The 24,685-nt window shown below is 53.5% G+C and overlaps 3 protein-coding genes across 13 annotated transcripts in view; 1 reads left to right on the forward strand and 2 right to left on the reverse strand.

Annotated features, from left to right (window-relative positions):
* The window catches only part of DMPK (DM1 protein kinase), a 65,919-nt gene extending 63,645 nt beyond the window's left edge, over window positions 1-2,274 (forward strand). For all 10 annotated transcript variants that reach the window (XM_083455026.1, XM_083455024.1, XM_083455021.1 and 7 more), the window contains one exon: window positions 673-2,274. Coding sequence is in view for 6 of the 10 variants with exons in the window: in XM_083455021.1 (XP_083311147.1) it covers window positions 673-1,084 (412 nt within the window). In the remaining 4 variants the exon portion in view is untranslated. The remainder of the gene's footprint in view (window positions 1-672) is intronic.
* Window positions 2,275-2,861: 587 nt separating this feature from the next.
* DMWD (DM1 locus, WD repeat containing) lies at window positions 2,862-13,640 on the reverse strand. The gene is made up of 4 exons (XM_083455257.1): window positions 13,174-13,640; window positions 11,916-12,098; window positions 9,758-11,011; window positions 2,862-6,464 (listed from the first exon to the last, which is right to left on the reverse strand). Exons 1-4 carry the CDS (start codon window positions 13,636-13,638, stop codon window positions 6,417-6,419), a joined length of 1,950 nt encoding a protein of 649 aa, XP_083311383.1. The 5' UTR covers window positions 13,639-13,640; the 3' UTR covers window positions 2,862-6,416.
* Window positions 13,641-14,958: 1,318 nt separating this feature from the next.
* The window catches only part of SYMPK (symplekin scaffold protein), a 28,109-nt gene continuing 18,382 nt past the window's right edge, over window positions 14,959-24,685 (reverse strand). For both annotated transcript variants that reach the window (XM_083454731.1, XM_083454732.1), the window contains exons 19-27: window positions 24,390-24,498; window positions 24,128-24,228; window positions 23,158-23,248; window positions 22,874-22,975; window positions 21,453-21,640; window positions 18,754-18,930; window positions 17,344-17,484; window positions 15,675-15,980; window positions 14,959-15,352 (exon numbers count right to left, since the gene is read on the reverse strand). In XM_083454731.1, coding sequence (XP_083310857.1) covers window positions 15,071-15,352; window positions 15,675-15,980; window positions 17,344-17,484; window positions 18,754-18,930; window positions 21,453-21,640; window positions 22,874-22,975; window positions 23,158-23,248; window positions 24,128-24,228; window positions 24,390-24,498 — 1,497 coding nt within the window. In that variant the 3' untranslated portion in view covers window positions 14,959-15,070. The remainder of the gene's footprint in view (window positions 15,353-15,674; window positions 15,981-17,343; window positions 17,485-18,753; window positions 18,931-21,452; window positions 21,641-22,873; window positions 22,976-23,157; window positions 23,249-24,127; window positions 24,229-24,389; window positions 24,499-24,685) is intronic.

A 24,685-nucleotide genomic window follows, 5' to 3' on the forward strand; every position in this document is an offset into this window, starting at 1 on the left:
GGGCCCTAAGGAGGTTAGATTAGCTTCAACCAGAGGCAGGGCCTTTTCAACACTGGCCCCGGCCTGGTGGAACGCTCTGCCTCATGAGACCAGGGCCCCGCAGGATCTGATTTCTTTCCACAGGGCCTGTAAGACAGAGCTGTTCCACCTGGCCTTTGACTTGGAGCCAATTTGATTCCCTCCTTCTCTTTCTTTTTTCTTTTCCTTCTCCTGCGATGAGGCTACATTTTAATATTTTAATGTTTCAATAGTTTAATGTTGTATTTTAATTTTGTTTTTAAGTTGTATTCATTCAACTTGTTTTTGTTATTGCTTGTAAGCTGCCCTGAGCCCGGCCTTGGCTGGGGAGGGCGGGGTATAAATAAAAATTATTATTATTATTATTATACCTGAAAGCAAACCTTCCCAGGGGTTTAGGGCGCCTCCCAAGTTTTATTTCAAATAAGTGTCCTTCGGCTGAGGTTTCTGGGAAGGCAGGGCCTTTTTGGAGTGGCCCCGTCTGCCCAGAAGCTCAGCCCATTATTACAACAAGCGGGATGACTTACGGTCCCTTGTGGTTCCAGCAGCAGGGATCCGCTGGGTCTCAAACCCGCTGGCTCCCCCTTTTCCCTGAAACCCAAGGGCTTCCTTCTCTCCTTCTTCTGTCTTGACCAGCCTGTTTTCCCTTCCCAGGTACATAGGCCCTGCATCGTCAAGGTGGGTTACCTGCTCTTATGCACTGGCAGATTTGCCCTGGATGCCTCTCCTCGGAGCCTGGTGGAGGTGGCATGAAGGCCACCGGCGAGGGGGGAGACCCTTGTGCCCAACAGCTGCTGCTCAGTCCGCTCTGCCCTTGCCAGGCGCCCGGGACAACCTCCTTTATCACTTGCGAGCTGCCCCCAGAAGGGAGATTGGGGCCCAGAGGGCTGAAAGCCCCCTTCCGCTTGTGCCCTGGCAAGGAAGACGACCCTTTGCGATCCGGATGCTGCCTGAACCAATGGCCGAGCCCATGCCAATCCCCGGGGCCTTGCCTCCCTACAGTCTGAGCCCTGCCTATCAACTTGCCTCGCTTTGCACTGGTCTACCCAGCTCACATTACTGGTAGCAGCCAGGGAGGAATTTCCTAAAGGGCCACGAGTGGCCGAAGAGAACCCGGCAGAGACCCCCCAAGACCTCTCGACCCCCAACTCCTTCCCACTTTTTATCCTCAGGCTGCTCCACCTCAAGCGCGAGGGGCAAAATTTGGGAGCTGCTGTAGGATCCAGGAACCCCAGCAACCTCAGGAGTTTAACCTCTTAAATCCCTGTCGGGGAAGGAGCCCAGGAGTCCTGCCTCCCAGCCCTTCTAGTCAGCCCCCCATCTCTGACTCCCCAGTCTCCGATTCAGACATGACTGTTTCCAAGAGGTGAAGGCTGGGGGGATTCCTTCGTGGCAAGTGTCTTCCTGGAGGTGCATCTTCCGCTTGCCCCTTTTGAGCCAACGTGGCGACGCTTCCCCCTCGGATCACGACTGCCGCGCCAATGACCCATGGCTGCTTTGCACCGGCTCCCACCCACCCCCTTGGGAGTTTGGCGCAAGGGCAGTCGGCGGAGGGGCGGCTGATGGAAGAGGACTGGACTCGGATTCCGGTTTTGCTTGGAGGACGCTCGGCCATCGGCGGAATCTGTTGTAGGCCGTGCTTCCGAGTCACGCTTCACACCTGGGATTGGCTGGGCTAAGACTAGGACGGTCTCTGGGTAGCTGCCCCAAGGCCCAGGCGGGACCTTGGAGAAGACTGCAAAACCAGGCACGTCTCAAGTTCGCGCCACCGGCAACAAAAATGACTTATACCTGCACTTCCTCACTTCTGGCACCTGGTGGCAGCACCAAGCCTTTCTTGCTCCACACTGCCGCACATACACAAGGTTGTTGGTAATTTATTTGGGATTGTGGTGTTTAGCTGTAAATCTTATTTCCCCCCTCAAGTAGGTGGCGGACCTCTGTTCCCTGCCTCTTCCAAAAGGTGTGTGAGGACTCGTCTCTAACGAAGGGACAGGAGAATGTTTAGCTTGAAGTGGGGGGGGGGGGGGAACTGTGCTAGTTTTAAGGTTTTGCACTATGCTCTCCTCTTGGTTCCTGGTCACCTTCTTTTCTCCCCATATTTATTATTCCGTCTCTCCCCCCCCCCCCCGTCCCCTCCTTTGTGTAATAATATGGCACACGGGGGCTGGATGCATGAGAACACTGTACATTTGTGACAACGTGTGTTAAGGATGTTGCTGCTTCAGAGATGAAATAAAATTGGATTCTTCCGTAGCCTTTTGCTGCACTGCAATGTAGGAATTGTGCAACTAAGGGCCAAGACGAAACACGGGAGGGGAACTGGGGCAGGTGGCAGGACACACTCACGGCACCATCACAAGCAGCTCCACGCTTTCACACGTGACACGGAAAACGACACTGTCTCAGGCACTGATTTTTGCAGAACAGAGCTCTCTCTCTGTTTCCTTAGAGCATCCACCGTGGTGGGGTTTTTTACTGGCACCAGAATTTATGCTCCACAAGCTTCCGTTCCTCCTGAGAGCCAGTGTGGTGTAGTGGTTAAGAGCGGTGGACTCGTAATCTGGTGAACCGGGTTCGCGTCTCCGCTCCTCCACATGCAGCTGCTGGGTGACCTTGGGCCAGTCACACTTCTCTGAAGTCTCTCAGCCCCACTCACCCCACAGAGTGTTTGTTGTGGGGGAGGAAGGGAAAGGAGAATGTTAGCCGCTTTGAGACTCCTGAAGGGGAGTGAAAGGCGGGATATCAAATCCAAACTCTTCTTCTTCTTCTTCTCCTCCTCCTCCCCCCTCGAGCCCCCCCACCCCACCCTCAAAACCAACATTTATCAGGGGAGGCTGTGGTGTGAAAACTGTCTCTTTAGTATAAATAGGAGTTCACGATTCTATAATTTAAACACTCTTCAGACACAACAGTAACAAAGGTTTAGAGAGCAGGTAGTAAAGTGACGAAGGCACAGGGGGGGCGTCATCGTCGCAGCTTCCGGGCGTGTTCTTCTGCGGACTTGGGGGGTTGGGGGGGGGGTCTCGGCTGCCAGACACCAGCTGGCAGGCCAAGGCCGCAGGACCGGGAGGGGAGGGAGGCAGACAAGAGTGCGAGGGCGACATGCATTTGGGAGGCGGGGGGTGGGGTGAGGGAGCAAAAGTAATACTGTCCGCCAAGGTCTCTGCGAAGGATCCAAGCAGACCTGCGGGGGGGGGGGGGCAGGCAGAGTCCATCCTCTGCGCCCCACGTTCCTCTGACCAGGCTGGGATGAAGCGGGTGTGAAGACTGTGTGAAGTGGCTCGGCACCCAGTATGGCTTTTTTTCCTGGGGGAGGGAAGCCAGTCCCGTGGTGGTCAGTCCTCTGAGAGTGGGGTTTTTTTCACCCACCCACCCGTCCCAGTTGGTTTCTCCGGCAGCTGGGCCGCGTTTTGCAAAGATGCAGAGCTGACGATGGGTTCACAGTGAGCATAGCGTGACGTACAAGACGGGTCCCCTGGCCAGGCTGGCGTCCGTCCGCCTTCGAGCCTTTGCCGGGCAGCTGATGGGCGGTCCCCAAGGTGAAGACTCGTGGCGAACGCGGGTGGTTGGGCTAGAGGCGGGCAGAGTCTCCTGGATGCGTCTCGAATGCTAAGGGCCCAACCCCAGGATGTGTGCAGGTATTACCAACGAGAGCGTGGGTGCCTCTGGGCATGCGCAGGTGGCCACCATAAAATGACAGCCGGCTCCCCAGGGAGGTTCCTAACGCCCTCTTGTGTTAGAAACCGGGCATGGCACGCAGGCCGCCCTGTTTTCAGAGCAACTCAGTCAAGCCCTGCTCCTGCCCAGGCTTGCCTCTGCCGGAAACGCTATAAAACAAGAGCTGTTTTGAATCCACTGGGCAGCGCCAGGCCTCAACCAATTCTACTGGTGAGTTTGGAGACTGTTACAGGCACAAATCCTGGGCCCCCATGACCACGATAAACAGGCAAACTGGTAGGACATGGGATGCTTCTGCAGAAACCAGCATCCTTTATCCTGGCTCTTGCTGGAAGCTCAGGTCCGCAGGGCGAGGAGCTGCAAACGGAATACTACTCCCCACAGAGAAAACTGCTCCCAGTGCATGAAGCCCAGGGGTTCCCTCTAAGCAAAAGCAGCGAGAGGGAGAAGACCAGAGATCCTCTTGGAAGTTTGCGGGAAGTTTTCATCCCAGGTTATTGGGAATTTTTTACCCAGCACCCCCTCCCCAAACTGCACCCTCCCAGGTGTTTTGGGCTACAACTCCCCACGGCTGTGCACCATGGGAGTTGTAGTCTCAAACGCCCGGAGGGCGCCGGGTTGGCGAAGGCTGCTCTGCCTGTACTCCAGGGTGTATGTTAAACCGCACAAGCGTGGCACTGTGTGTGTAAATGCAGGTGTGGTAAAGAGAGGCTCAAAGCTGCCCCAAATTGTACTTTTAACGCTTATGAAGCAATAAAGAAAATGGAACACGCTTGCAGAAAACTGGCTCTCTGCGTGTGTCTCTTAAGACAGCCCTCAATCGCCAAAGGATGTTAGGAATATTTTAAATGTCCACATACTGGATGAAACCAAGCCCTACTTAGAGTAGACCCACTTAAATTACCCAGCCTAACTTAGGCCCACTAATTCCAATGGGTCTACTCTGCGTAGGGCCTAGCATCAGGTGCAACCCAGACTCCTCAAGCAGATCAAAACCTGTCCCGAGCTGATCAAAGCTTGGCCCAGAATAGACACATATTCCTATAATTTTTTCTGTGGACAGACTACAGATAAGCAGTCTAGAAATAAGCTGTACTGGGATCCTGGCCACGCCCCAACAAAGACCTCCCACGGCATCCCCAGGGCTCTCTTAAGGCTCTGCGCAAGGTTATGCACCAGAATGGCTGCCCAGCCTGAATTTCTGCCCGTGCCACTCTTTGCTTCAGCCCATGACTCTTGTCTCTGGCCAAGAAGCTTGTGGAGAAAAGAAAGCAGACAGTTTTCTCTGCTGGCAGCAGCAGCCGACGACATCACAAGAATTGGCTCCACCTAAAATATTTGCCCTCTCCTCCTAAGCCACATCCACAGTAGGAAAACCGCCGAGCCCAAGCAGCCATCTACCGGGACAGATGAACTTTCAGTTACTGCATGGATAATTCTGCTGCAGTATCCTTTTCTCTTAAACATCTCCCACTAGTGCCCAAATGTATTCTTTTGAAAACAAGATGGCAGCTGCTCCTCTTGTAAAAGCAACCCTTCAAAGTCGAGGGTTTGAGACTCTGGGCTTCCGAGCGGCTGAAACATCCGACTCATTTCCTTGCGCCTGCCTGGGGTTGGCAGCCCGTGCTCAACATTAGGAGGGCTATTTAAAACGTGCATTGACAGGCTGGGGGCACATATGGCGATCAAACTAGGGTGGGCGTGGGGAAAACCATGTGGTACAAACAGGCCCGAGCAGTTGAGGGCAGAGCGCATCTCGCTGGCCCGGAGACGAGATCGAATCCAGAGGCAGATCCGTGGAGGAAAGAGAGAGCTGAGAAACTGAGCCGCCTGTCAGCTCAGTTCAGAGGAAAAGGTCCGTTTTGCTTCTGAAAGGACCACAGAGGAGGTCGTGAGGATGGGCAGCTGTCTAGGCCCCAAGGCTGGGACACGGGACGTCGGCAAGAGGACCCGGGCAGTATCTCGCTGGATCTCAAACACCTGGCAACGTGTGTCTGTGGACCAGTTGGTTACACTGGGAGGAGGAGGAGGAGAAGGAGGGAAAGTTGGGGAGATACACCTGCTGTTAAAGACTGAAAAGACCCTGCTGGCGGAGGGGAGGGTCGTGGGTCCCGCAAGAAACCGGGACGCGTTGTGCAAAACACACGTAAATTTAAAACGAAGAGGTGAAGAGGAGGGGAGGTGTTCTTCCTTCGGGGCTGGTCGTCCTCCCCCTGTGCAAAAGGGATTCCTTCCGCTTTTTCCGAGGAGTGGGCGAAAATCGCAGGCGGGTCCTATCCAGTCCAGAGCAGCAGGGCAGCTGGAAGGCAGTGAGGAATCCCCGCCTGGGAGACGAGGGGCAAGGGGGCAAAGTGGGGTGGAGGCAGCTCAGTTCACCCTTGTGCAAAATCTGCCCCGGCAGCAGCCTGTGCTAAGATCTTAGCTTTAAATATGGTTCATATTAATACTTTTTTTCTTTTCTTTAAATAGCTGAGAAGAAGTGCAAAGGGTCCTGTGCTACATAGGTCTCAATATATTAACTCTGTTAGTCTCTCTCTCTCTCTTTTTCCATACAGTTAAGTGTCACAGGCGAAGGAGGAAGGGGATAACCTGTACATACTCAGAAGCTGCTGGAGAGGCGGAGAGCTTCGCCATCTTGGCCAAGGGGCCTCGGCAGGGCAAAGAGTCACAGACACCTGTGAGGAGGAGGTCAGCCAAAAGAGGGGGGCGCCGCCCGGTTATACCACCGTGCCGCTGGGAGAGCCGCCGTTCTGGGAGTTCAGGGTCTGAAAAGGAAACAGGGTGGGGGAGAGAAGAGTTTTAAGCGCCGAGAAGGAAAATGGCAGGTCAGGAAGGGCAGCTGGGCTCCTTCGCCCTGAGACGCAACTTTTCCAAGTACAGGGTGGTTTGGAACTTTTATGTATAAAGTTTGCATACTGCTTAGTAAAAATAAAAATAAATCTCCAAGCGGTTTATTTAAAATAACGTGGGATTAAAACTGAAGCCATCTAATACATGCCTTCTGAAAGGTAAGTAAAGTAAAGGTAAAGGGACCCCTGACCATTAGGTCCAGTCGTGACCAACTCTGGGGTTGCGGTGCTCATCTCGCTTTATTGGCCGAGGGAGCCGGCGCACAGCTTCCAGGTCATGTGGCCAGCAGGACTAAGCTGCTTCTGGCGAACCAGAGCAGCGCATGGAAACACCGTTTACCTTTCCGCCGGAGCAGTACCTATTTATCTACTTGCACTTTAACATGCTTTTGAACTACTAGGTTGGCAGGAGCAGGGACCGAGGAACGGGAGCTCACCCCATCGCGGGGATTCAAACCGTCGACCTTCTGATCGGCAAGCCCTAGGCTCTGTGGTTAATATATATTTTATAAATTATATATATTATATATAATATATATATAAAGGTAAATAAGTATATATATTTAACTAATTATTATAGAAAAAAATGAGCAAAGAAAAGGAAAAGAGGGTTTAAGAATTAAGTATCAGGCTCCTGAAAGCTTGGGTAAGAATGCATGTCTTTAAGACAGGGACCATCCAAATACTCCCAACATGCAGCATGGCCAGGGATCAGGGATGATGGGAGTTGTAGTCCAACAACAGAGCTGCAGGTTCCCCACACCTGCTTCCAGGGGAGTTTAAATCAGGTTACTGTCCCTGCCTCTCGGGCCACCTGGGGAGGGTGTTTCAAAGGCCCAACACTGACAAAGAGCTCACCTCTGTGTTGCCCCCAGGAAGAAAGCCAGGTCTCCCCAGAAGCTCTTAAGCTTTGCTGCCGCCTTATGCCTGGACTGGTCCTTTGCTTTCCCAGCTGGAGAAAGCAGGCATCTGCCTGTCTGCCCACTCAGAATTAAAGTCAGGAGGGAAAGAGGGAGAGGCAGGCAAGCAGGCAGGTATCAGCCACTGCCCTGAAGGCCCAGCGCTGGGTTTTCTCCAACTAGACTGGAGCAAACAGTACTGGGAAATGCTAGCATCTGTTGGGGGTGAGGAGTTGTGCAGTAGGCCGGAAGCACTGAGAGAATTTTCACTCGCTACTGGAAGCTGTTTAATGGCCGGCTGGGATTTGCTCCCCAGTGAAATCGGGGGAGCAGAGACCCTCTCACTTGCCCTCCCGGATCTTGGCCTCTTAACTCCACCCAAAGCCGTTTCACAGCAGTGTCGCTCCTCTTTTTGCGTGTTGCAGTGCTTAAAAGAGTGTCTGGCCAGGACCCAAATCCCCACTCAGACAGGGGCTTCACACTGGGCGACCCCGGGGGGCCGGCCACTAAGCCCAGCCCACCTCGCAGGGTTGTTGTGAGGACGAGACAAGGCAGCGTGGGGAAGAGAGCCACGTACGCCGCCTTCCGCTCCTTGGAGGAAAAGGTGGAATATGAAAGCAATAGACAAAAAAATGAGACCACCTCGTCTCTCTCAATGGCGTTCTGAGAGCACGTAATGCACTCCTGTCTTGCTTGTTCTCCTGGGCCTCCACTAACCTGATCTTCCGTATTTGCGCCTGGGCTTCAACAAGGAAGCATTCGGCCGGTTTGGCGGATAGATTTTGCTTCATCACTGATGAAGCATTTCATCACTGCAGTGTTTGGGGCCAGGGCTGGGCAGGGCTCCCCCAACCATCTCTCTCTCCTCCTAGCCTGTGGTTTGGCTTAATGGCCTGCGCCGCCGGAGGCGCCATACCACATGAGCAGCAACGCCCTGCTCCCGTTCCGGACTTGCGGCTCTGGGGGATAAACCAAGGCGGATTCGCAGGATACTGCCTGGGTTGCTGGACGCAGGGACTTCCTTTGCAACTGATGCGAAAGGAAGGATGAAGGAACCAAGAGGAAACAGGCACAGGGAAGAACAACACTGGGATGAAGAGTCCTGCGAGATCCCTGCTGATCAAGCTAATGGAAGCCAAGCCGACATTCTGCTGGGAATGTTTCATTATTCCAGGGCGATCTAACATGCAGCCGTCCCCTGCAAGCCTTCCAGAATCCGAGTAACTGAAGCTCTGGGCTTTGGTAAGGAGGCATGAGGGCTCTGACAGGGTCCTAGAGCCCTCCCTTCTGCTTCCCAAAGCCTAGTTCAGCGTTTCTCAACCTGTGGGTCCCCAGATGTTGTTGGACTACATCTCCCATCATCCCAGAGCTCTGGCCTTGCTAGCTAGGGGTGATGGGAGCTGTAGTTCAACATCATCTGGGGACGCACAGGTTGAGAAAGGCTGGCCTAGCTGGTGCTTTTCCAGCTTTGGGAAGGAAGTGGGAGGGCTCTAGGACCCTGCCACAGCCTCGTCCCTCTTTCCCAAAGCCCAGTAACATGCTTGGCAGGCGCTGGGAAGGAAGCACGAAGGCTGTGGGTCCCCATCTCCCCCCCCCCCCGAAAATTATTTGGCCTCTCCTCTGCATGCGACAAAGCAGTGAGCAGCCCACAGGTTCCATGTTGAAGTACTCTTGTGGCCCATTTGGTATGAAAAGTTGGTCTGCCCTGCTCTAGATCTGTCCCATTCGCTGTTACCTCCTCCTGGTTGGTGACCAGTTGTTCTCCAGGGTCCCAGGCCAGAGCCTTTCCCAGCAGATACTGCCAGGACTGAACCAACGTTAAATAAGTTGGAGTTCTTGTTATTAAATATACCAAGAAAAAAGCACACCAAGAACTCTGGCCGATATAAATTTCAATAGTGGGAGTGGTCAATCTGACTATGGACTAACATGAACTTATCTCATAAACTTTTATCTCTAAACACCGTAACGAATTATTGTGTTACACATATCCTTTTGAGTTTGTCATCTCTTCTTTGAGTTTGTAATCCTTGTCAGAATACATACTTTTGAATGGATTAGTTTTTGTTATACTTGACTCTTGATTTGCGAGGAGGGACCACTCCCACTATTGAAATTTATACTGGCCAAAGTTCTTGGTGTGCTTTTCTGCTTTGCCAGGACTGAGCCAGCCTGCTGGTCGGCTGCCCTACCGTGAGCCACGCCCCTTTCCCAGGAGTGCTTCCCCCTAGATCAGAAGCGGCCACTTCCTAGGGCAACCCAAGCTTTGAAGCCCTCCTGCCAGCATCGTCAAGGGGCTGCCCCACTCACCGCCTTCCCTGGCCTGGCCCACGTGCAGATGAGGCCCTCCTGGCAGGCGGTGATGATGCAGTCCTCCAGGAAGAGCAGGACCGTCAGCCGCTCGTGGGCAATCTTCTTGCAGACGAGGGGCTCCAGGAGGGGCACTTCGTTGATGCGGGGGCACAGCGCCGTGCCCAGGACCTTGGCCGTGTCCAGCTTGCTCCGGGGGACCACGTTGAGCTTGTCGTTGCTCTTGCTGATGTTGCCCAGGCTGTGGTAGCGCTTGTGCTCCTTCTCGGCGTTCTTGTCCTTCCGCTCCTGCAGGGTGAGCGTGGCGAACTTCCCGATGCTGAAGGGCACTGCGCCGTCGGCCACGTGGCTCTTGGCGGCGCTGGTGACGGCTGGGTGCGGCAGGCTGTTGGAGCGGGAGAGGGAGCGGGGCAGGGCCCCCCCGCCGGCCTCGGCAGCCAGGTTGCTCCCGCCGCTCCCCGAGGGGGGGATGCCGGCGCTGAAGGTGTTGGTGAGCGTTCGGGCCCGGGAGAGCGGGTGGTGGGGGTACAGGACGTCCTCCGTCAGGTCCCAAAGGCAGAACTGGGTGTCCTGGCCGGCCGAGCCAAACCGGTAAGTCACCGTCGGGGTGCTTTTGGTGCTGTGCTTAGAGAGGTGGGACAGCGTGCTGCTGGTCCGCACCCTGCAGAAATTGGCAGAGTCCTGGATGTCCTCGTCGCTGCCGCTGAACTCGCCGCTCTCGTCGTCCTCCGTGCTGGTGGTGAAGGGGTCAAAAGCCACCGCGTTGACCCACGACTTGTGGCCGTGGCCCCTGGCGATGACCCGGCCCTCGGCGAAGGACCAGACCGTCACCAGGTCGTCCTCGCCGCCCGTCACGATGTAGCGCCCGTCGGGGCTCCAGCAGACGCACAGCAGCCCCCCAAAATAGCTCTTCATCATCCCCTGCAGCAGCATGGAATCGAAGTGGAAGACGCGGAGGCAGCCGTCTTGGCTGACGCAGGCCAGGTAGCGGCCGTCGGGCGAGAAGGCAAACTCGTTCAGCGCTCCTTCGCCCACCGCCCACTTCAGCAGCGGGTTGCGGGCGCTCTTGCTCTTGCAGGCGTAGACCGTGAAGCCCTCGCCCTGCTTGAGGAGGGTGTACTGGGGCGAGGCTGAGCCGCAGGGGTGCTCCACGTTGTACAGGTAAAGGTGGCCGCTGGCGTGGGAAGCCAGGAAGAGGCTCTCCGTCTCGGGGATCCACTTCACAAAGGTGACCTTTGTCTTGTCAATCAGCCTCTGTCGGGTGGGAGGCAAGGAGAAAGGTGAGGTGAGGAGGGCCCATGGAGTTCCCCCAGCCATTCAGTGCAGCCCCCCCTGCTTGAACTTGCTGGGAACAGGCCCACAAATGTGCGCCACACTCTCACTATAAAATATTTAACAGGAATGAGTCTCTTAACTGCCCTTACTGATCTCTAGGCAGAGATCATCAGCGCAGGCCAGGGAGAGTCAGCAAGAGGTTATGCAGAGCTATCGTTGCAACCCCCAGCACTAAACAGCACTTTCAGAAGTAGCCTTGGGCCAAACTCCTGTGCCGACTTTGGCTTGAAGTACCGTATTTTTTTGCTCTATAAGACTCACTTTTTCCCTTCTAAAAAGTAAGGGGAAATGTGTGTGCGTCTTATGGAGCGAATGCAGGCTGCGCAGCTATCCCAGAAGCCAGAACAGCAAGAGGGATTGCGGCTTTCACTGCGCAGCGATCCCTCTTGCTGTTCTGGCTTCTGAGATTCAGAATATTTTTTTTCCTGTTTTCCTCCTCCAAAAACTAGGTGCGTCTTGTGGTCTGGTGCGTCTTATAGAGCGAAAAATACGGTACTTCTTTTTCCAAGGCATCGTTTCTGGGGCACAGCTCTATGGCTACGAACCGGCAACATTTCCCAGCTGCCTTTCTGAAAAATCTCTCAGGGTGACTTAAGCATACAATCGACAAGCAGTCACATTAAACCGCACTTTGATTGTTTAAACCAACCGAAACTTGTAGCCCTACACGTTATGAGCAATTAACAGCAGCAATTAAGGGAAGAGCGACATTTAAACAGAGGCCCTAACCCAAGCCCATTGACCTGGGAGGAATGAAATAAGAGACTCCAATTGATCTGTATCGACTCTGAGTCGCTGCTTCTGCAGAACGCTTTGGACTCACCTCCTCATTGAAGAGCTTACTAGTATCCTTCTTGATGAGATCCAGGTACTGCACTTGCCCAGCCGAGAAGCCAACCAGCAGCGAGATGCTTTCGGAAGCAGCTGTGAACTGGTTGAAGTCGTGGCAAGTGGGCTGCGTCCCCTTATAGATCCGCTTGTCAATGGGCTTCTTCAGGTCGATAGACTGGAAAGCCAACAAAGATAGAATGGGTGGGAAGTTAGACTGCAGGAATCAAGAACCGGAACGGAATCTGAAGCAAGAGATGACAAAGCCACCTGCCGACACTTCCTTCACTTTGCGTAAGAGAAACACGGGGAGTGCCTACAGCTGTGTGTGGAGCACAGCAACGGCCTCGGAGCACACAGAGCCCTCTCCGGAGACGGGCACCAACCCCATATTTCTTGGCCTTTCAGCAACTGCCGTTCTCCACCCATTTCATATCAGCTACCTGCATCAACTTTGCAAGCAAGGCTATGAAAGTCACTCGCCCCACACCAACCACAGCTGCGGGTGGGAAGGGGCCTTTATTAAGCTCTCCTGCCTGGTTACGCTGAAGCGATTCTCAGTTGCCACAGGAGACCACAGCTCCAAGTTAAGCAACAGCATCCTTTTGTCATTTTCCATTCCTGCTTTCCCTGGCCATCGGGACCGGCAAATACCTCTGCAAGCAACCAAATCTCCCTCTTGCGAAGAATTAAATCCACGCTCCTCCGGCTTCTGAGATTACCCACCGACCAGCCCGTTTCCTTACCAACCCCTGGGCATTTCTGAGCCCTGGGTCTCCTGCCACCATAGCCTCTTCCACATCACCCCAATGCCTTCCCACCTGCTTTTGCCCATCTCCTGGCAACCTGGCTGCTTCTTCCCTCCCCGCACCCTCAGTTGCCCTTTCAACATCCTCCTCCTTGCACACCCTTGCTCGGCTTGACTACAAAACACACACACAGAACACCTGATACTGGGACAGCTCTGCCTTTAGAGGCTCTCAATCCCAGGGCTGTGGGTTCGAGTCCCGAAAGATCCCTGCATGGCAAGGGGCTGGACTAGAAGACCCTCGTGGTTGCTACAACAACTCTCAAATTGTCTCCATCTTTTCTGGTCCTACCCCCCCCACCAACCACACCCTAAACCTCCCTCTTCTGCATACCTGTGCACCCCCACTTCCTCCCGCTCCTCACCTGCGCCAGCCCCACCCCACCCATCGCCCCCCTCCCTCCGACCTCCCCCCACCCCACCCCACCCCTCGGCGGGCGCTCACCCTGCGTCCCCGCCCCGGCGCGCCCCCGGAGCCCGAGTAGAAGTACAGTTCCCGGCCCAGGTTGAAGCAGACGCGGCTGCGCTCGGCGGCCAGGCCCCCCGGGTCCCCCTCCCCGCACGGGTCGCCCCCGCCGCCGCCGCCCCCTGCGCCCCCCGAGGCCGGGCTGAGGCGCACCAGCGAGAGGCGCACGGGGGGCAGCGAGGGGGCGGGCGGCGCGGGGGCTCCGACGGGGACCCCGGAGGGCTGCGGCGGGGGCGGCTGCGGCGGGGCGGCGTTGGCCGAGGCGGGGGCGGCGGGCGGGGCGGGCCTGGCGCGGGGCTCCGGCGCCCCCAGCAGCCGGTAGGAGCCCTCTCGGGTGCGGAACTGGCTCTTGATCTCGTGCGGCGGCTGCGGCGGGGACGGGCCTCCGTCGGGGACCGGCGCCGCCGCCGCGGCTGGGGCCGGGGGAGCCAGCGCCGCCGCCATCTTCCCGCCGGGCCGCGGCCGCCGCCTCCTCCTCCTGCCTGCCTGCCTGCCGGAAGTCGCGACCCGCGGCTCACCTCGCCGCGCCCGGAAGCTGCGCCGCGGCGCCTTGGCAACGCCGGAGGGGGGCGGCCGGAAGGGAGGTTGCTGGGCGACGGGGGAGCCCCGCCTCGTTGGAACGACGGCGGCCTTGGGCGGGGGCGGGGCTTGGGAGAGAGGGCGAGGCCCTTAGCAACCGAGGGAGGATGCGGGCCTTGGGCGGGGGCGGGGCTTGGGGGAGAGGGCGAGGCCCTTAGCAACCGAGGGAGGATGCGGGCCTTAGCAACGGGGCCTGCCTGGGCAGCAGAGGATGGAGGGCAGGGGGCCTTCGGAAGTGGGAAACCTCAGGGTAGCAACACAAGGGCCTTCTCTGCAGTGGCTCCCTGTCTGTGGGATGCTCTCCCCAGGGAGGTTCACCTGGCGCCTTCCATTAGTTTTACCTCGGGTTACATACGCTTCGGGTTACATACGCTTCAGGTTACAGACTCTGCTAACCCAGAAATAGTGCTTCAGGTTAAGAACTTTGCTTCAGGATGAGAACAGAAATTGTTCTCCGGCAGTGCAGCGGCAGCAGGAGGCCCCATTAGCTGAAGTGCTGCTTCAGGTTAAGAACAGTTTCAGGTTAAGTACGGACCTCTGGAACGAATTAAGTACTTAACCCGAGGTACCACTGTATACACTTTTAGGCGCCAGGCAAAAACATTCCGTTTTAACCAGGCGTTTGATATGATTTACATACAATGCCCTTTAAAAATGTGTGGTTTTTTTAGGCTGGGGTGGGGTTACTGGGATGTTTCTTTCATTTTGATTATATAATTTGTGGTTTTATGTTTTGTGAACTACTCTGAGACCTCTGGGTATAGGGCAGTATATAAATTCAATTTAAAAAAATCCTTCCAAGTAGCACCTTAGAGACCAACTAAGTTTGTTACTGGTATGAGACAAATTTAGTTGGTCTCTAAGGTGCTACTGGAAGGATTTTTTTTCATTTTGTTTCAACTACGGCAGACCAACACGGCTACCTACCTGTCAATAAAAAAAGGTTTGACAGCACCGGACTTTTCTAAACCATCTTCCTCCTCCTCCTCCTCCTCCTCCTCCTCCTCCTCCTCTCAGCCCCACCCATATTTACTACCTCCGAGGCACATGAAGTTCAAGGCAATTTACATATAGCATCAGCTGTATTTACCCAACTAACAGATTATCTCTTTTTTATAATTAAGAACTACGCCACCCCACTTTACGCCAGCAGGATAAAAAAACCAACTCCAGTACAGACAGAAAAGCAGTTGAGACCCGAGATTCTTTATTTAGAAATCTAATCCACTTTATTCTTATTTTCCTGGTTCCTTTCCCAGTTAACCCCTTCCCCCCCCAATCTTCTTTTCCTGAATCATCAGCTGTCTGCTTTTTCCTCTTGCTCCACAATGGGGTCCGGCAGCTCCTCTGCTGGGCTGGGAGAGTTTGCAGCCAGAGCAGCAGAAGGGGCAGGAGTTGGTGCCCCACCGTCTGCGGCCGGCTCCTCTTCCTCGAGGGAGAGGGTGGCTTGCTTGGCTGCGGGTGGCTTGCTTGAGGATCCCTCATCTGAGCTGCCGCTGCTGCTGCTACTGCTGCTGCTACTGCTGCTGCTGCTACTACTACTGCTGCTGCTGGCTGCTCCTTCCTTGCTCTGCAGCTCCTGCGGAGACGACCAAAAAACAACCATCAGTGTGCAGAAGAGCCAAGCGCTGCCTGGCTCTGAATGTGGCTCCTCTCAGAACTCGAAAGGCAGAGAAGCTCAACATCACTTGTGTCAAAGAGTGCTGTCCTCAGAATTAATCCAGCTTTCAAGTGGATGCCTGCCTGAACCAGATACGGTTTCGGCGGCTTGCGCTGCGTCTATAATCCTCTCGGCAGGGAATGACAGAAATCCAAGCAACAACCAAGGTGCTTTCATAGGTGGAACTACAGGAGGTTTGATGGCCACTTCCACTGACAAGCAAAAAAAAAGGTTGCGGTACCTTGGGTGGCCAGGGGCCCTCTAAGCTGGAGTCCAGCTGGGAGCTGTCTCCTCCAAAGCTCTCGTCTTCCTCCTGCATGCTGATGAAGATGGTGGGAGTCTCCGCCTCAGGCTGCTCCTCCGGCAAGTCCACAGATTCCTCGGAAGGGAGTGGGGTCTGGGGGGCTGCCGGGCGGGGAGGCTGCTGCTGCTGCTTCAGTTTCTGCTCCTCCTCCAGCTGGCGCTTGAGGGCCTTCTCCTGCGCCAAGCGCAGGGCAATCATATCCTGGGACACGCGAGGCAGGAGGGGCTGAGGCTCCATCTCTTCCTAGGATTGGCATTGAGCTGTGTTAGGCCCTGCAAAGTGTCCACTCCTTTTTCAAACCCTTTTCTAGTGTGTTTTTTTTCCGGGGGGGGGGGGGTGAGTGCACCATGCTCCTAGCACTGGGTCCCAATTCCCAACACTGTTCTGTGGTAGATCCCTCCCTCCCCACGCTGGGCCTCTATTTATGTACCATATTTTTCGTTCTATAGGGCGCACCGGACCATAGGGCACACTTAGTTTTTTTGGGGGGAGGGGGAATAAAGAAAAAAAAAATTATTTCTGCCCCAGCCCCAAAGAGCAAAGAAGCCAAGACAGCCAGCGGGATCCATTCCGCTGGCTGTCTTAGCTTCCTCTTTAGCCACGCACAACCTCTCCAGTCGGGAGAGGCTGCGCGCGGCTTTGGCAGAAGCCAAGACAGCGGGCTTTCATTTTAGCTGTGGGGCTGGAGAAGCCCGAGCTTCCTCGGACCCCAGAATGGGTCCAGGAGCGGCAGCGAGGTTGCATGCTGCTATCTGCAAGCCCGCCGGGCTCCAAAGGCTTGCGAATAGCTGCCCAAAGCCCAGGGTGTGCAGCACTGCTCTCCCCGGGATTCGGGCTGCTGCCTGCTATCCGCAATCCTGCTATCTGCGGATAGCTTCCTGAAGCCTGGAGAGCGAGAGGGGTTGGTGCGCACCCATCCCTCTCGCTCTCCAGGCTTCAGCGAAAGCCTGCATTCATTCCATAGGAAGCACACACATTTCCCCTTCATTTTTGGAGGGGGAAAAGTGTGTCCTATAGAGCAAAAAAATACGGTATCTAATATGGGGAAGCAAGGTAGCCTGGCTTCCCTTCTGTGAAAATGTTCCAAAACATGCAAAAATAAAAGAACACTACACAAAACTTGTTTGCATCAAGGTCTCTGAGTCCGGGCTAAGCTGCGCTGTCTCCAAACATTGCGATCACGTATCTGCAGTGCTGCAGGCTTGCAAAAATAAAAACCATTCACTTCTGCTCCCATTTGCAAACTTTGACCTGGACATCACTGAAGTGGTTCCTCTCTAGCCTCCAAGGCCCTTTCGAGTCTCTCCACAGTGCTTTGCTCCTCCTACCATCAACCACTCAAGCTGCGCTCCTATATATGCTCACACAGGAGCATAAGCCTTACTGAACACAGTGGGACCGACTGCCAGGGTTCACTGTGAAGGCCACAGAACCAGAAATCCAAAGACGGCTGAATTGTCCTTCACAGTTCCCTTCTCCCCACCCTGCATTTCTGGCGTTCCCAACACACTGAATGCTCACTATGCATGTTACTGTAACATGGCAAAACCCGCATTTGTTCAATGCTATGAACGCCGCCCACTCCCTGCCCGCCGTGTGCTCTGACCTCTTTCTCTCTTCTCAGCTCCTTGGTCCTGGGCGGGGCTGAGCCCCTCGCCTCCTCCAGAGGCTGCAAGTCCTTCCCCTCAATGTCTTGCTTGTTGCTGGCTTCTAGGATGGCCATGGTGGAATTGGGAACATGAGCTTGCTGGTGGAGAAAAAGCAGAACGGGTTGCCTCATCCAGACGTGTGCCAATCATTGCATTTGAAAGTATTCTCTCAAACAGTATTCTCTCTGATACTTTCACACATGCCCCATCTTGGTCAAAATCCTACTGGGTTGGTTGAACAGAAGTTCATTAGTCGTTTTGCAAGAAAACCTGTTTTAGACATCATGGTCTTATTTAAAATTACTGTTCTGGACTGGAGATGTGTGCAGGTGAGTATTATTGACGTGGTACTGGGTTTTCTTGTGTCTTCTGACCTATCCTACCTCCGCTGTAAGGACTGAGTTTCAAGTAGGACTTCTAGGTCTGCCATGCCCCACACTTTCGACCAGGGCTGGGGAGCCCCTCCCTTTCTGACGCCAGCTCCCGTCAACTCCAGCCAGGGTGCCCAATGGTCTGGGATGATGGGAGTTGTAGTCCCACAACATCTGGAGGGCTACAGGCTCCCCAGCCCTGATTTAGATAGGAAAGGTCTGCATGCGTGGGATCTTTGTCTTCAGTGCCTGCCCAGGGAAGAGCCCAGCACAGACAAGGAGCAGGAACCAAAAGACCGTAACAAATGTCTCTGTGTATCTTAATATATCATGCCTTTCAGTCGGTTTTAATTGTGGGCTGCTTTGGGAGCCAATCCTAGCTAAAAATGGGATATGAATATAATACAGTAAAATGAACCAAGAAGTTACCTCTTAGGATTCTTTAAACCAGAGCTTTCCAAACTGTGTGTTGCGACACATTAATGTGTTGGCTGCAGTGTGTCACACGAATGCTCCCCGTGCTCCTCCTGGGGCTGGAAAGGGGTTAGTTTAACCTCCGATTTGCTACCAGTAGCGCCTTAGAGACCAACTAAGTTGGTTATTGGTATGAGCTTTCATGTGCATGCACACTTCAGATACTGTGTGCATGCACACGGAAGCTCATACCAATAACCAACTTAGTTGTTCTCTAAGCTGCTACTGGAAAGAATTATTATATATTTTATTTTGTTTCGACTACGGCAGACCAACACGGCTACCTACCTGTAACTCCGATTTGCTAGTAAAACTGAATTAATATGTCACAAAATGAGGCGTGTCTATAAAATGCGTCAGCAACTTGAAAAGTTTGGAAAGCTCCGCTTTAAACAATGCCCTTCAAACTGCGAACTTTGATTTAAAAAGGCATCCTGGATTTTGTTTTGACTTGAATAACCTCTCCCCCGGCTCGCTGCAGGACCATGTGCTCTGCAACTTCAGCTTTGTTTGGGGCAGTACCTGATGCGGGGTGAAGGAGCGGACATGGGCCAGCAGAGGCTCCCGCAGCTCTGGGCACTTCTCGAAGACGGCGGTGAGCTGCTGAGGAGGCAACTGGAGGATGACTTGGAAGGACTGGGGCTTGGTCCGCTGGCAGCACTTGATGAAGCCCTCCCAGACCTTGGGGTACTTCCACACCTGGGGGAGGAAGGGAAAGAGTTAAAATGTGGCACCAGCAGCCAGAGCCTGCTCTGTCTCTCGCCCCAGCAGCCTATGGTTCATCAGGCTGCAGTGGCCGCCAGCCAGATGCCTCTGGACGGGTCACAAGCCAGGCATGAAAGCACTGGACTTCCCCTATAGGCCAACCAGTATGCAGAGGTATAGGGGTATCTGTACACAGAGGTTGCATTTCCCTATAATGATGTCATGGGCACCCACAGGCCTATGCTGCATGAGTCTGTCCAATTTTTTTAAAAAGCCATCTACAACAGTGTCCTTTGCTACTCAAATTTTTCTCCCTCTTATAACACTAGAACTCGTAGACATGCTATGAAGCCGAACGATGGAAGATTCAGGACAGACCAAAAAAAGCTCTTTGTGTAGGGAAGTTTTTAATGTTTATTGCTGTATTGTGTTTGTATTGTTCGGTTGGGAGCCACCCAGAGTGGCTGCGGAAACCCAGCCAGATGGGCAGGGAATGAATGAATGAATAAATAAAGAAAGAAATAAATGAAAAAAATAATAATAATTACTATTATTATTCATAAAAAGGTAAAGGGACCCCTGACCATTAGGTTCAGTCGTGGCCGACTCTGGGGTTGCGACGCTCATCTCGCTTTATTGGCCAAGGGAGCTGGCGTAAAGCTTCCGGGTCATGTGGTCAGCATGACTAAGCCGCTTCTGGTGAACCAGAGCAGTGCACGGAAACGCCGTTTACCTTCCCACCGGAGTGGTACCTATTCATCTATTTGCACTTTGATGTGCTTTGGAACTGCTAGGTTGGCAAGAGCAGGGACCGAGCAACGGGAGCTCACCCTGTCGCGGATTTGAACTGCCAACCTTCTGATTGGCAAGTCCTAGGCCCTGTGGTTTAACCCACAGTGCCACCCGCGTCCCATTATTATTCATGCACTGCAGTTAATCTATGGAACTCCCTCCCACAAGAGGAAGTGATAACTACCAACCTGGGTCACCTTAGAAGAGAACTGGATAATGACTACTAGCCACAAGGCTCAGAGGCAGCAATGCTTCTGGGTACCAGTTGCTAGAAACCACATTATGAATTATGGTGCTGGAGGAAACTCTTGAGAGTCCCATGGACTGCAAGAAGATCAAACCTCTCCATTCTGAAGGAAATCAGCCCTGAGTGCTCACTGGAAGGACAGATCCTGAAGCTGAGGCTCCAATACTTTGGCCACCTCATGAGAAGACTCCCTGGAAAAGACCCTGATGTTGGGAAAGATGGAGGGCACAAGGAGAAGGGGACGACAGAGGACGAGATGGTGCGACAATGTTCTTGAAGCTACCAGCATGAGTTTGACCAAACTGCGGGAGGCAGTGGAAGACAGGAGTGCCTGGCGTGCTCTGGTCCAGGGGGACACGAAGAGTCGGACATGACTAAACGACTAAACAACAAAGAAGCCGCAGGAGGGGATCCTGTTCTTGGATCCTGCTTGTGGCTTTCCAACAGGCATCTATCTGACCACTGTGAGAACAGGATGCCGGACATGACAGGCCACTGGCCTCCTTCTTACAATATCTTGTGTGCTGGGCTGTTCCTCCCACCCTCAGGAGATATTTTTGGTTCTGCGGGTTGGCAAAGAGTCAGCCACGCAGTAAGAGACCTCCCTCTGCTCCCAACAGAGTGAATCCGCTGAAGCAGTCCCCTTAGAAGGGTGCCCACGTTGCCCAGAAGTGCTGCCCTCTGCAGCAATGAGTGCAAGAGGCAAAGGATGACAGGAACCTGGCTGCAGAGGACAAAGGCCGGTCTCCCCCCACGTCCTTCTTGTTAGAATTCCTGCTCCATGACTGCAGTCATGGGATTGTTGTCTTTCACATGACGGTGTATATTTTGACTCCACAAAGTGGGAAGTGACGGAGACAGGATGTTTGTGTTACTGTGTTCCGTGAAGTGGGACTATTGTCCTTTGTTTTTTCCTCTTTGCTGTCTGATGCTAGAGAGAGAGAGAGGGAGCCATGTTGCAGTGCTCCGTGTGTGTTTATATGTAAATACCGTATTTTTTGCTCTATAAGACTCACTTTTTCCCTCCTAAAAAGTAAGGGGAAATGTGTGTGCATCTTATGGAGCGAATGCAGGCTGCACATCTATCCCAGAAGCCAGAACAGCAAGAGGGATTGCTGCTTTCACTGCGCAGCAATCCCTCTTGCTGTTCTGGCTTCTGAGATTCAGAATATTTTTTTTTCTTGTTTTCCTCTTCCAAAAACTAGGTGCGTCTTGTGGTCTGGTGCGTCTTATAGAGCGAAAAATACGGTAGATTAGCCAAATTGCTGAGTTGCTGAGGTCTGTTACACAACTGCACAAACTCTGCGAATCCCTAAGTGTGCCGGTGTCGGTTGGCATCAGTCGCTGTGATGTTCGGGCAGAAGAAAGCTTTTGAAGCTCCCGAACGATCGACCAGGAGGGAGGGAACATGCCAGTCGGGCATGTGTCTCTGCCAGGGTCCTACTCGAGTGTAGACTGAGCTCCTGACACTTCTCACCTGCTTCAAGATGAGTCGGGAGAGGATGTTCATGACGAAGCCGCCCAGGCGTGGGTACATCGTCAGTGACTGGATCACGGTCCGCATAAGGAGCATGGGCAGGGGGTTTTGCTCCATGAGCTGCTGCATCACCACGGCCAGCACCTCGGAGGTGTACACGTTGCGCTCAGCAAAGCACATGTTGGTGGCTGCAAGCAGGGAAATGGAGAAGATCAGCTGCTGCTGCAGAAAATCCAGAGCAGCTGCCACAAGGTAACGGGGGCAGGGGAACACCAGAGGTCAGAAGCTGCCCGTACTTTTACGACAGGAGTGGGGAAGCCTTGGCTCTGCAGGTGTTGCTGAACCACAGTTCCCATGAGCCCCAGCAAGCAAGTAATGGGAGTTATAGTTCAGCAACATCTAGAGGCCCAAATAGATGTACAGTGGTGCCCCGCAAGACGAATGCCTCGCAAGACGGAAAACCCGCTAGACGAAAGGGTTTTCCGTTTTGGAGGTGCTTCGCAGGACGAATTTCCCTATGGGCTTGCTTCGCAAGACGAAAATGTCTTGCGATTCCTGGGGTTTTTTTCCGCTCCCCACCCCCTTTTTCTAAGGCACTAAGCTGCTAATAGCCTTTTAGCAGCTAATCCGCTAATCCCTTAAGCCTTTAATAGCCGCTAATAGCCGCTAAACCGCTAATAGCGCTAATCCGCTAATGGGCTTGCTTCGCAAGATGAAAAAACCGCTAGACGAAGAGACTCACGGAACGGATTCTTTTTGTCTTGCGAGGCACCACTGTACAGTGGTACCTCTAGATACGCACACCTCTGGTTGCGTATCTTTCAGAATCTGAACGCGGCAAACCCAGAAGTATTTTTCCGGGTTTCGCCGCATGCGCAGAAGCAGCACCTCTGGTTGTGGATTCCTCGGGATGTGGCCGGACTTCCGGAACGGATCCCATTCGCAACCGGAGGTACCACTCTACAGGATTGGGATACTAAATAAACTCCAGCACTCGCAGCCAGTTCAAGTGTATGAATTTCCTCTATGGATGTACAGTCATACTTCATGTTACGTTTGCTTCAGGTTGTGCATTTTCAGGTTGCATCCCGCGGCGACCCAGAAGTACCGGAAAGGGTTACTTCTGGCGTTTCACCGCTCGCGCATGCGCAGACGCACAAAATGACATCATGCACATAAGCGGCGAATTGCGACCTGCGCATGCGCAGACGTGGGTTGCGTTCTTTTCAGGTTGCAAACGGGATCCGTTCCAGAGGTACCACTGTAATTTCGTGACTGGAAAAATGTAATGGGGAAATTTAACCTATGTGTCTTGAAAGGGTGGGGTGTTTTTTTGCAGCCATGGCAGCCCAAAATATTGAACACAGAGAACGGGAGAAATGCTAGGAGGATTCTAAACAAGCAACTGAATTCTCCCTTACCTTTGATGATGGACTTCATGTCGCACTTGGTGGAGTCGATGTTGTGGAGGGCAATCAACAACTCTCCGGGATTCAGAGGAGAAACTGCCGAGTTGCCTTCACCTGTCGGAATCGATGCCAATGAAGAGATCAGCCACTGACGGAGCAGACGGCAAAGCCGGCCAGTCCGCTGATCCCTTCCAAACCGAGCAAACGTCTCTCCCCGCAGCCTCGGGACACCCTTTTGGGCAGACCCGCCGGAAGCCACAGAAAACTCAAGGTCCCCATGTGGCCAGGATCCCTACCGTGTTGCGTTCCCAATAGGCGGTTGAAAACCTCCTTCACAACAATGGGATTCAGCTTGATGAGCTTCGGCAGGGCCTGAATCACCTCTTTCTGGAAAGGAAATGCAAGAATGCACATGACGCTTGACCACACCCCCAGAGGAGAGAGCCCCCGTAGGGTATGAGGCACCACAAACAGAGAAGAGGCATACTCAGGGATACTTAATAGAAGCAGCAGGGAGATGGAATCCTTCCTGCAAATCGCTAGAGAGCACAGAGAAGCTGTCTCCTCCATTGCTAATCTCCGGGGTCCTCTTCCCTCACTCCCACCCTTGTGCCATCTTCCCCACTGCTCCCCTCGTCTCTGCCACTCAAGCAGGGCTCCCTCTCGTCCTTTAAGCCTCTTCCCAATCCCCACGTCTTATGAAGTTTCCCCCTGGATTAACTCCTCCACATCGGCACCCAAGGGAGAGAAGACTTAACTGTAAACCTCTAAGCTCTCTCATTTGCACAATCCTCGCTTCCCCAATTTCTGTTCCACCAACTTTTAAGTCTGCACTGGATTCACTGAAGTGCACACATCGGTAAGAAGGAAGAGCGGTTTTAAATCCCGACATGTGTTGGCTGTCTCTCCTTCATCTACCGTACTTTTAGGGAAGTTGCTTGTCTGCTACGTGTTTGGACACCTCTTGAGATATCGTGCCCAATTTCCCATGGCGGCTCCCAAAATCAAGGAGCAGATTTTCTTCTGTGTGTGGATACAATGGCACGCCATTTTGAATCCAGACGGCAGGCTAGGCTTTTCAAAACTGCACTTATTTGGGGGGTTTCTTTGAATTCCTGAGCCAAGGCTGCTAGTTCCCAAATAACCTGCATGTTGAAAATGTCAACTTGAAAGGCTCAAGACCAAGATAATATTGACAGGGAGAGGGGGCCAGGGGGTAAGTATTGCAGATCATCAGCAAGCTTCCAACTGAGACTCAGAAAGTACCTTCTCCAAACCATTGAGGACAGGGATAAGGAACCGGACATCCGGGAGCCTCTTGTTGTACAGATCTCGAACTCGCTTCACAAGTTCCGGAGAGGGGGGAACTAAGTGGAGAAAATCACGTTAGATTGTGTGACTGAACAGCAGCTCTCAAGCTTGGACTGCTTTGCATAGCCCGTATCCCAGTTCCACAGCATTTATCAGAAGCCACTGTGAAGCCTTTGTATCAAACAGCTCCTAAATATAAACCCTGAAGTAATTGTACCTTTGTCCGTCAGGCTGTGCAGACAGCGGGTCACCAGGGTCTCTGCACCTTTGGGGCAGTTTTTAACCAGCTTGAGCAGCTCCCGGGAATTCATCCCCATCCCACGGATCTGGAAGCAATAGGAAAAGATAAACAAAAGGATGGTTTCTGGGGTGGGGGATGCGAACATGAGGAAAGGAGAGCCATCTACTGTATTGGCCCAAATATAAGCCACACTCCCCCCCCCCCAAATCCCGATCATAAAAAGTTATATTCGCAACCTTATGCTGCCGGCAAAGCGGTGCGGCTCCCCACTC

Source organism: Podarcis tiliguerta, assembly GCF_965153285.1.
Source record: "Podarcis tiliguerta genome assembly, chromosome: 8".
In the NCBI taxonomy this organism is placed as follows: domain Eukaryota; kingdom Metazoa; phylum Chordata; class Lepidosauria; order Squamata; family Lacertidae; genus Podarcis; species Podarcis tiliguerta.